This window comes from Hypanus sabinus, chromosome 15 (assembly GCF_030144855.1).
Source record: "Hypanus sabinus isolate sHypSab1 chromosome 15, sHypSab1.hap1, whole genome shotgun sequence".
Classification (NCBI taxonomy): Eukaryota; Metazoa; Chordata; class Chondrichthyes; order Myliobatiformes; family Dasyatidae; genus Hypanus; species Hypanus sabinus.
In genome coordinates this window covers 34,597,872-34,610,395 of record NC_082720.1, presented here as the reverse complement: position 1 = coordinate 34,610,395, position 12,524 = coordinate 34,597,872, and the positions used below count along the sequence as shown (strand labels likewise).

The 12,524-nt window shown below is 40.3% G+C and overlaps 1 protein-coding gene across 2 annotated transcripts in view; it reads right to left on the bottom strand.

Moving 5' to 3' along the window:
* The window catches only part of sh3pxd2b (SH3 and PX domains 2B), a 283,763-nt gene that overhangs the window by 133,827 nt on the left and 137,412 nt on the right, over positions 1-12,524 (bottom strand). For both annotated transcript variants that reach the window (XM_059990197.1, XM_059990198.1), the window contains exon 4: positions 11,835-11,911. In XM_059990197.1, coding sequence (XP_059846180.1) covers positions 11,835-11,911 — 77 coding nt within the window. The remainder of the gene's footprint in view (positions 1-11,834; positions 11,912-12,524) is intronic.

Here is a 12,524-nt window from a genome sequence, read left to right as displayed (position 1 = left end):
ACCCTTCAAATCCCGCTCCAAGATTGGAGCACCTAATTTGACATAATGATACAACATTATCAAGGATGTGGGAAGTGCTGTGCATGAATCTAGATCGAAAACTCAAGCCCTATAGGGCTGTCCTGGAAGAATAACAAGCACTCCCAGACGCTTCTAAAATAAACCAATTAATTTGCTTCCAAGCAATCTACCGAAGGAACTCAAAAGATTGAGTCAGGACCGGCCCTGATGCAGGGTTTTGATTCAAAAACATTGACAATTCCTCTCCTCCCACAGATACGGCTCAACTCACTGAGTTCCTCCAGCAGATTTGTTTGTTGCTCCAGATTCCAGCATCTGCAGTCTCTGTGTCTTAATTATTTAGTGTCCAGTTTTAACTTAGAAACAGCATTAAGACGACAGGATGAAATTCTCATTTTATTGACCTAAATATATATGTCTGGAAATTCTGCTGCACCCATTAAGATGTCCGACATTGATACAGAAACCAGGTGCCAAAATAACCTTTTGGTGACTGACCTCCGACAGAAAAGCTGAGTTGTAAGAATCGGGATTGCCTATTTGTTAGCTGGAGGCTCTGATGATGGGAATTGTGAAGCTATGTGTGTTTCCATGTTTATCCCAGCTCTGATGCACTAGCAACTCATTAACGAGTATATGAGAGTATGGACCTTACAATGGGCCAATTTCACCAGCACTGAAGCTCTATGTTGAGTCAGATGGGTTTCCTATCAATCTTTCAGAATTTTGTCACAGGAAGAGATTAAATGACAGAGGTAAAAAGTATTCAAAAATATGCTTAAGGATCCCTTGGGGAAAAAAATTCTGGGGAATCCCCAGCCCCTGGATATTCAAAATGGAGAAGGAAGCATTTACTTAAGATGATGTTGAGAACCCCTACATGCAATGAAATCACACAAAAATCATGTATAAATGTCAGAAGGCAGATTCCCTCTCACAAGCTAACCTTTTACATGCCCTAACGGGCGTCTTCAAGCATACTGGCCTCATCTGTCAGCTCAAAGCTCCACAAAACAAGAATAGAAGCAAGTCATCCTTGGGCTTGGGAGGGAAAACTGACATGTGGCATCTGGACTAGCAGGGGGTGTAGGATGAGGAATGCAGGAGATAGAGCCCACTGGAGCCAGAAGAAGGAATGTCAAGAGGGGGACATTCAAAACGGGGGAATGTTAAGTGAGGATGAGCAATAGTTCTTTCAGTAACAGGTGGTGCAGTTTAATTAGAAAAGAAATGGGTCGGGGTGCACATGGAAGGTGTGTTCCTACCTACTCTGTGCTGAAATGGCATTGAGATGACAACTGGGACTACAAAAAAAAACCCTGCTGAATGTTTGGAGTGGTGTGAAGAGAAGTGGGAGAACATTTTGTAACACATATAAAACGCAGGAATAACTCAGCAGGTCAGGCAGCATCTATGGAAATGAATAAACAATTGTTGCTTTGGGCTGAGATCCTTTTTTAGGAGTGATGTGTTTTTTCAGCATTTTGTCTGTGTTATTCTGCATTTTCCAGCATCTGCAGAACTTCGTGCGAGATGGGAGAGTTTGCTTTCAAATTCCACTCTGGAAATATATTAAATGTTGAAACAGATATATATGAAAATAAACAGTCCTACAATTGAGTTTCCAACAGTTATCAGTACCGGTAACTATATCATTCAGATGAGGCATTAATCAGTGTCCTGCCTCTAGAGGCGCTGTTTGTTTTGTATGCAGTTTATTTTGTGCCAATGTCACTTTCTGTTTGTAATTTTTTTTTACAACATTTCCTGCTCAGGTTAATTTGGATTTTGACTTGGAGGAAACACAGTAGCAAAATATCTACAGAAGTTCCCCAATTTACAAACGTTCACTTTACGCCACTTCACTTTTGTAAAAGACCTACATTAGTCACCTGTTTTTGAATTACAAAGAGGATTTTTGCTATTACGAAAAATTTTCCCATATAAATTAATGGTTCTTCGCTTTACTCCATTTTGGCTTAAGAAAGGTTTCATAGGAACGCTCTACCGTTGTGAAGGGGGGAGGGGAGAAACACCTGTATCTCCATCCACTCTTTATTTGCCCTTGAAATAGCAATATCCGTGAGTCTTAAGCTTTCTTAAACATTTAGTAGATGTACTTTGAAGGAAGTATCAGTTTATTGTTCATCACTATTAAGTTGTCACTGTGTCACAAATTCTCTCCAGTCTACTGCATAGCTATAGAAAGTTGTATGTGTGTATTCCCTTGTTTAACGAGAGAATAATCGATAATATTAGTACATTCAAGTGCATGGCTATTGCGTATTTTACCTAATATGCGTTTTGCTTAATTTTCTGCAGTTTTACAAAGTTTTCTCATTAAAAACCATGAAAAGAACTTCCAGCCTGGGTGATTTTTGAGAAGGTGTTTAATTCCCTGTCTAGCTTTGTATGCAACGCACAGCAAGAGTAGCAGAATCAGTCTGCTCTCTCAAGTACATGTAAAAGATTCAAACACTATTAAGAATATCTCTGACTACATTCCAGACAATCTGATGATTCGTTTCTTTGCTTGTAGAAAATGAGCTCCCAGTACACGGAGGCTCAAGCAGTTGTTTTATTCATCTGTTTGACCTTTTTCTGATCTGTGTGACATGTTTAGTGATCCCGTCAGCTGAGTCTATGATGTACAATTATCTGAGGCATTTTAAGAAGTGTTGTGAAGAATCACAAAAATTTAATGCTGATGACATGCAATGTATGATCACACATACCACTTAAATTCTTTAAAAAAAGCATAAGGAGAAAAATTTCAAAAAATTGTACAATTACGGTAACTCAAAAGTAATTTTCAAGACCTTAGCTATTCCAATAGTTACAAGTACCCTCTTCATTTAATAGGCTCTATTGTGTTCAGAGCTCTGGAATCTAGCAACAATACATTGAGCCGTGTGTCATTTGTACTAATGGTAAACTCACCAAGCCTTAGCTCAATGATGGCAGGTGGCTGAAAATCAAAATCTATTCAATTATCAGAATCAGATTTATGTTTAATATCACTGTTGTGAAATTAGTTGTTTTGCATCTGCAGTACATTGCAGTACATAATAACAAAAAATATAAATTACAGTAAGTGTATATACACATTTTTAAAAATTAAATAAGTAGTGCCAAAAAGAGAGGGAAAAATATTGTGGTAATGTTTATAACTACATAGTCCATTCAGAAACCAGTTGTTGGAGGTGAAGAAACTGCTTCTGAAACATTGAGTGTGTGGATTTAGGCTCCTGTAACTCCTCCTTGATAGTAGCAATGAGAAGAGGGCATGACTTGGGTGATAGGTGTCCTTAATAATGGATGCCGTCTTTTTAATGCATTGCCTTTTGAAGGGGTCCTTGATGCTATGGAGGCTACTAACCATGATGGCGCTGGCTGAGTTTATAAATTTCTGCAGCTTTTTCTGATCCTGGGTAGTGGCCCTTCTATGCCAGATGGTGATCAAACAGTTAGAATGTTCTCCATGGAACATCTATAGAAACTTAGAGTATCTTTGGCGACATACCAAGTCTCCTCAAGCTCCTAATGAAATACAGCCGCTGTCATGCATTCTTTGTAATTGCATCAGTATGTTGGGAGCAGGATAGATCTTCAGAGACGTTAATACCTAGGCATGCGAAACTGCTTACCCCTTCTGTTGCTGATCCTTCAATGTGCGTTCCCTCAAATTCCCCTTCCTGAAGTCCAAATTAAATTCCTTGATCTTACTGATGTTGAGAGCAAGGTTGTTATCATGACACCACTGATCTCTCTCTCTCCTGTACACTTTCTTGTCACCATCTGAAATTCTGCCAACAATAGTACTGTCATCGACCAGCTTATAGATGGTGTTTGAGCTATGCCTAGCCACACAGTTGTGCGTGTACAGAAAGTAGAGCACTGGGCTAAGCAGTGGTCTCCAGTCTTTAGTCTCTACCTACACGCTGAAAGTAGAAGTACAGCCAGGTGATCAAATTTTCCAAAGTGTGGGCGTGGGTTGCACAGTCACAGTTAGTGATCTTGATGGTCCAGTGCATTGGCTCCTCTGGTCTCACTGGTAAAACGTTGGTGGTAGTTGCTCAGAGACATCTTCAAGTTGGCCTGGCTGAAATTCCATCTAATGAAAGACATCGGGGTGCTCCGTTTTGTGCCTGCTGATTACAGTGCTCAGCTGCTCCAGTGGCTGCCTGACATTGGGCTGAAGTGGAACGTAGACCACTACCAGGACGATGGCAAAAATCTCCCTCGGCAGATAAAGAGGATGACATTTGACCACTAGATGTTCCAGGCTCGATGAGCAGGACTGAGCCAGAACCGCCACATCTGTGCTCCACAATAAGTTAATTATAAAGCATACTCCACGTCCTCTACCTTTAAAAGACTGAGCTGAATGCTGGAGCCATCATGCTGCAGCACTGCATCTAAAATGATGGGTACGAGCCATGTTTCCGTAAAACAAAGTGCACAGCATCCCTAATATCCCTCTGGTTCTGCAATGTTGCTCTGAGGTCTACAATTTTATTTTCTGGAGACTGTACGTTCGCCAGCAGGACAGTCAGGAGCAGGATTCTAAAGTCTCTGTGTTTCAATTGTACCTATAGCTCAGGCACCATCCCTGCTTCCGTTTTCTTCAAGGGGAACTGCACTCCCAACCTACGTCTGCCATCTGGGACTTATTGCACGATGATGGCAGCACTGGACTGTTGAAGATGTCAATATTTAAATCAAATGTTGGTGTTAAATAATCCACTGTAGTCCCTGATTACGAGCAGTGGGGCTCTGGTGTGCAGATTCATTACTCTCTCAACCAATATTAAAACCAGATGATTATTTAGCAGCCAATTGTGAGAACGGTGGAATTTGTTTCCAATACCATAACCATGATTACAACACAAAGCTCCTTCATTGGCTGTAGCATATTTAGGTGAAAGATCTTAATTTGAAAAATCAATTTCATGGTAAGTAAGGGCAGAAAGGAAATCCGCCCCACACCCACAACTATCCTGTAGACAACTTCTCCAACTGGAAAAACAAATCTTTGGTTACAAAAGCAGATGGCTCTCACCCATCCATCTTCCTACTTCTCCATTTAACTGTTCTACCCAGATTTACATTCCAACAATGTGTGTTTATAACTTCTGCAATTTATTGCAAATGTATCTAAAACTATAGAATTTCAAGAGCCGTTTGCTCCGTTCGCCACAATTTCTAGTGAAACACTAGAAAGTCATTTTATGCTTTTTAATATCCCACAGTTCCCATGGAAGGTACTACAGCAGCCAATCAGAATTTTGTTGCAACATTCCAGTTTCAGGTAACCAATTCCGTGCTTCTCATGTAACAGACTAAAGCTATTTAAAGTCCAGTATCATAAAAAAAGGCAAGGAATTCCCTGCTAAATATATCAAAGACATTTATATTTACAGCATAAGAAAGTAACCAGAGGTGAAGGTCTTCCATTTGCTTGTAAACAGTGCATCATCATGTCACTTTGATCCCATGACTCAAAGAGCTAGCAGGGTGACACATGCAAAACGCCAGCGGAGCTCAGCAAGTCACGAAGCATCTAAGGGGGAGATTAAAAGTTGACGTTTCGGTCTGAAATCTTTCACCAGGTCTGGAAAGGAAAGGGGAAGAAGATAGCAGGGTGGAGTTCAAAGTACAAAAATGCAGAATACACTTTGACTTCACATCACACGTGTCAAATGTGAAAGTTGTTCCTGGAGTTCCCACCGCCATGCTATCCTGCTCTGGTGTTTTTTTTATAATTTATCATAAATTAAATAATATAGCTTTTTAAAACTGCTAACTAGGATTGTCATTGTAATTGATGTCATGTGTTGCAGTAACACTTTAAGAAAATATCCAAAAGCACAACTTCTATATTTTTTTCTCCTTCCTTAATTTCTCAATATTCTTTAGTTCAATTTTTCCCCAGAGCTACTTTAAGTAACAACTGTATTAATTTGCCTCAACTTTATGAATAATACTAGTCCTCACTTAAAATATTTTGTGCTGATAATATTCAAAACTCCCTGCATACTTTTGTTATACAAGGGGATCAAGTGATATAGAGCAAATGAAGGACAGAGTTTGAATACAGAATACCAACAACGTAATGCAATGGTTAAGTTGACTTGAGAGCTTGAGTGGTTTACTCCAGTTCTTGTTTTTGTGGAAGATTATAAAGAGGCGTGGTTATGGGAAGGGAGTGATCAGATGAAGATTGGCCTGGTAACATTTGAGATTAGCTGGATCAGGGTATTTGTGGGCAGTTGCTATGATAATAACAACAGTCTGATCATAACTTTCAGAAATAGTGTTGGGTGAGGAAGGGAGTGAACAACTAGTAAATTACTCAAAGGAAAGTCTCCTGAAAGAAGATAGAATTTTTGAACTCCTCCACATCAGACGAGGTAATATTTGCCCACTTCTACCACCATCAACTCTCTCATTAAGCCCTGCTCACAAGAGCCTTGCATTCAGGAAATATTGGTTGGATCCTTCAAATCAAAGATCCACCAAGATGGAGCACAGAATACAACAGCATGGAAAACACTTTGACTACATTCACAACGCGTGTCACATATGCAATCATCCCACCACGAGGTTGTTCTTTCTTATATTTTCATCTATTTATCTTTTGTAAGTTATAGGGAGAATTTCATGCACTCAGTACTCTTGCATTTAAAGAATTTTGCACAAGTGAATTCAAAACACTTCCTGTATACCATTTAACAACAGTCCCATGCACATGCATGTTCTCAACACTGAAGAGTCACAACAAACTGCTGGAAGTGCTTATCTCTGCATTAAATAGCTCATGGCAAAATATAGTAAATTAGTTGCACAAGGCAATAGAATTCTGAGATTTATAGCATTCCTCCTCACAATAACAAGCAGAAAATGTTGAGACAAGCCCTATCACTGAACACTGGGTGCTGAATCTCATATTTTCAAGGGTTTATTTATGTTCCTTTATGATAGCTTACTAAATATCAATTATACTCATATTTTAACAGGCTTCAGCAGTCCTTCCTAATTTGCCATACAAGTTTGCTTAAAAGTGCAGGCTACAACATGATATACTGACAAACCTGAAGTACAACATTGTTCAGCTTCCACAAACATGAATATGGAACTATTTGACCCGAAGGCAGCTTCAATATTTACACTATTTAGCATCGTGGATGACCAACTTTAACAAATGTCAACAGATTGAGAACCTTAATTTGTTTAGTTGGTTTGCAGTTTATACGACCTAACATTATTCTTTTTGCAATTTAATTGAGGAAGTATGACATCAAATATACTGAGGAATTGAGAGGTAAAAGTTCTGCTGCTCAAGAGTGAAATCAACCACCTTGCAGTCAAGATCAATGAGACCAAGGAAATGATTGTGGATGGTAGGAAGGGAAAGTCAGGAGAATGTATACCAGTCATCACCAAGGTGAGCGTCTTCAAGTTCCTGGGTGTCAACATCTCTGAAGATTTATCCTAGGCCCAACATATTGATGCAATTATGGAGAAGGTTCACCAGCAGCTATATTTCATTCAGAGTCTGAGGAGATTTGGCATGTAACCAAAGACTCTAGCAAATTTCTATAGGTGTACCATGCAGAGCATTCTGGCTGGTTGCTTGACTGTCTGGTGTGGAAGGAAGCACCTAAGTACAGGATTAGAAAAGGCTGCACAGGGCTTTTGGCCAGCTCCATCATGAACATGTCTCCCCATCATTGAGGATACCTTCAAAAGGTCATACCTCAGGAAGGTGGCATCCATCATTAAGAGCAGATTAGGCCATTCAACCCATTGGGTCTGCTCCATCATTTCATCATGGCTGATCCATTTCCCTCTCAACCACATTCTCCTGCCTTCCCCCCATAACCTTTCACACCCAGACTTATCGTAAATGTATCAACCTCTACCTTAAATACACTCAATGACCTGGCCTCAACAGCTGCGGGTGGCAATGAATTCCACAGATTTTCCGCTCTCTGACTAAGAAATTCTTCTTCATTTTTATTCTAAATTGACGATCCTCTATTCTGTGGTTGTGCCCTCTGGACTTCCTCCATGATTGGAAACATCTTCTCCACATCCATTCCAACCAATTCCATACTGCTGTCCCCAATTCAGGTGTTGTGGGTGATGGAACATCAAATTTTATGGCAGCAGATGCACCTGACAGAGGTCACTGTGCTCGAGCGATCGCTCCCTCTCTCTCTTTTGATGGTGGGGAGAGCTTGCAGCCAATTTTCGAGTCAGAATAAAAAGTGACACAGCAGATTGTAACACCATAACAGTAACTATTTGTTAGTCTCCCCTTTCGCTGTGAAACCTCTCTGTCCCTTGTTAGTGAGAGAGAGCGAGCCTGTAGCATGTCAAACTGTCCGGTAAACGATAGCTTTTGCTGTCTGCAGATCCTGGTTTCTCTCTGGAGGGGCTTGCTGTTTCTGGGTGGGTGGTGGGCAGCGGGTACTGAAATGGGTTGGGGGCAGGTGGAAGTTGATGCTATGCTGCTACTTGTGCATGAGAGAGGTAGAGGGGGCTTTGGGGTTCTAATATGTGGCTAGGCGTAGCTCAAATATCATCTATAGCTTTGCTGATGATACAACCATTGTTGGTAGAAGAGGGCATACAGGAGAGAGATATGCCAACTAATGCAGTGGTGCTGCAGCAACAACCTGGCACTCAACGTCAGTAAGATGAAAGAGCTGACTGTGGATTTCGAGAAGGGTAAGATGAAGGAACACATACCAATCCACACAGAGGGATCAGAAGTGGAGAGAGTGAGCAATTTCAAGTTCCTGGGTGTCAAGGAATCTGGGGGGGAGGGGCTACTGCACAGGACCAAAAGAAGATGCAGTGGGTCGTAAATTTAGTCAGCTCCATCTTGGGTACTAGCCTACAAAGTTGCCAGGACATCTTCAGGGAGCGGTGTCTCAGAAAGGCAGTGTCTATTATTAAGGACCTCCAGCACCCAGGAAATGCACTTTTCTCACTGTTATCATCAGGTAGGAGGTACAGAATGCTGAAGGCACACACGCAGCAATTCGGGAACAGCTTCTTCCCCTCTGCCATCCGATTCCTAAATGGACATTGAACCCTTTGACACTACCTCACTTTTTTTTCCTTTTTTAAAATATATAGTATTTTTGTTTTTGCCCAATTTTTTATCTATTCAATATACATATGCTGTATAAAGTATACTGAATAAGATTTATTTATTTATTATTATTTTAGTTTTTTCTTCTAGATTATGTATTGCATTGAACTGCTGATGTTAAGTTAACAAATTTCACGTCACATGCCGGTGATGATAAACCTGATTCTGATTCTGATTTCTGTCATTCATTCTTTGGGGTTCTTTTCTGTTTTTCATGGATGTCTACAAAGAGTAAGAATTTCAGGTTGTATGTTGTATACATTCTCTGATATTAAAATGAAACCATCTGAACAATGTGTAATACCTTGCTCAGCAGCCTTACGTGAGGCACCTTGTCAAAGGCCTTTTGAAAAGCCAAGTGCAAGACACTCACTGATTTTCCTTTGTCTATCCTGCTTGTTAGTTCCCTGAAGGAATTCTAACAGATTTGTCAACCAAGTTTTTCCCTCAGGGAAACCATGCTGACTTGGCCTGTTTTATCATGTGCCCCGAAGTACTCCAAAACCACATCCTTAACAATTGACTCCAACATCTTCCAAACCACTGACGTCAGGCTAACTGGCCTGTAATTTCCTTTTTCTGCTTCCATCCCTTCTTAAAGAGTGTTGTGACGTTTGTAATTTTCCATTCCTCTGGAACCATGCCAGAATCTCATGATTCTTCTACAATCATTACTAGTTCCGCCACAAACTCTTCAGCCATCTCTTTCAGGACCCTGGGGTTATAGTCCATCTGGTCCAGGTGACTTGACTATCTTCAGGCCATACAGCTACCCAAGTACCTGCTCCGTAGTTAGAACTGTACTCAGTGTTGTATATAGTGACGTACATGTACTTCGACTTATTTGCACTTTGAAAAAGAACCCAAAAACAAGGACAGTTCAGAGATAGCAAAAGGATGAGTGAAGGCTTTAGCACTAGATGAGCCACGGTTGGATCAGGGGCACACAAAATAAATGAAGATAATGTCAGACTTAGTGATCACGTAAAAGAGCATGACTCAGTATCAAAAAAAGATGTTAAGTTCCCGGATTGTCAAGTCTTTAAAGAGAAGAATGGAGTCAGTAGGCCACAGATGACAGAGTATAAAGGCTTTGATCTTCCCAATATTTAACTATACAGATTGTTAAACAAGCAATGTGACTACTCAAGGATGAAGAAAGACAACGGTGAGAGATATGTGACACCAGTCTGTGAAACATGACATGGTGTCTGAGATAACATTGGCAGAAGCATACAGATGAGAACTAAGGACAGACAGCATGAGATGGGAGAGCAGTGTCTGTAGTTCCCCTGGTTGTGACTAGATAAACCAGAGGGAAGTCACATCAAACTGAATGCCAAAGGAGAGGCATTGGAAAATACTGCGACCAATGCAGCATTCAGGCTGATTAGTTTCATGATACTTCTTTATTTCTTGTCAGTGGATTCAACATGTTTAATCAGGTGTATCTGTTATGCATATGCACCAGATAACATTCTAACTGGTTGCATTACCATCTAGTAAGGAGGGGCCATTGCACAGGAGCAGCAAAAGCTGCAAAAGGTTGTAAACTCAGCCTGCTCCATCATGGTACCCATGCCACAGCCCCCACCCAGCGTAAAGGACATCTTCAAAAGACAGCATCTATCATTAAGGACCCCCATCACCCTGGGCATGCCCTCTTCTCATTGCTAATATCGAGGAGCAGCTACAGGAGCCTGAAGACACAGACTGAATGTTTCAGGAACAGCTACTTCTCCTCTGCCATCTTATTTCTGAATGGACAATGAACTCATGAACACTAACTCACTGTTTTTACCTCTCACTTCTTGTGTATTGCTTATTTTGTCATTTATAGTTTTCAAAAATTATTGTGTATTGCAATGTACTGCTGCCACAAAACAAGTTTCACAACATACACCAGTGATATTCAAACAAGACACACAAAATGCTGGTGGAACACAGCAGGCCAGGCAGCATCTATAGGAAGAAGCACTGTCGATGTTTCGGGCCAAAAGTCCTGACTCGGTCTCCGCCCGAAACGTCAACAGTGCTTCTCCCTATAGATGCTGCCTGACCTGCTGTGTTCCACCAGCATTTTATGTGTCTTGTTTGAATTTCCAGCATCTGCAGATTTCCTCGTGTTTGTTCAGTGATATTAAACCTGGTTGATTCTGATGTGGCAGATTTGAGTAACTATACTTGCAAAATATCCCTTGACTACTGCTGTCGAAGTAATTCAGATAACCTGAATTCGCACTTAAAGAGTACAACTCTTAATTTTTTTTCATAAGTTAGCATTTGCATCCTAAAACAGAGGAAAATTAAACTCCATGATATGTAGATAGGACATGCAGTTGTAGAATAAACTTATTCTTCTTTCTTCTTTAACATCCAGAAACAAAACCCCTTTGATATTTATTAAATTAGTCTTAATGGAACTAACTGAATATAAGAGTATATCTGTGTATTTTTGGGACAGACTTGGCACATCTATGATTTTAGACAGAACTTTACCATTGCACTTTCCTATCTGCCATATACTATGCCTCAACTCTAGTCTGACTACATAAACAAACTCCTGTCCCAAACAAAGATGGGGAAAAAAGAAATGAACGCAAGATCTTCAAGTTTTTTTTCTCTCCAGAGGTCATCCGTTACTTACCCTGCAGTATTCATCTATGGGCTTCAGCCGCTTTACTGCAACATCCCTGATGTGACTTCGCCGGAAGAGAATTTTCCCTGCAAAGCGAACAAACAGCAGCATTATTAAGCAGCTCTTAGTCATATCCTGAGTGTTAGTAGTAAAGAAACCCCATTCTTTGCATCAACATATTTCATTTAAGCAGTCATATATTTACATTATTTCATGGTTATATTGGGAAGAGCTGCATACTGATCCAGTATGCAAAACATATTCAAATACTTGTCCATCCCTGCTTTAAATTATTTGCTAGAAACACATCACTGGCCTGAACAAATAATTTCATTGTTTAATGGATATCCAGTAAATGATGGGTTAGCATGGACTTAACAGGCTGAATGGCCTGCTGCCATGCTCTATAGCTCAATGACTCCATGTTTTCAAGCAGCCAACTTCTCAATACAAAGATATTTGTAGCAAATACTCGTTAAAGAGCCCATTTACCTTCCTGCAAGGCAGTTGCAAAGGAGGGGGTAAAGCAGTAGGCATCTGCAAGCCAACAACTTCAATGAATAACATGAGGTCATGCACACAAACTCTTCAATTCATTTTGAATATTCTGTCTTTGATACATAGATACCATTAGAGAATATGATGAAGATGTACATATGCCATTTTCTCTTCTATCTATAGATAAGAAAATTATCTGAA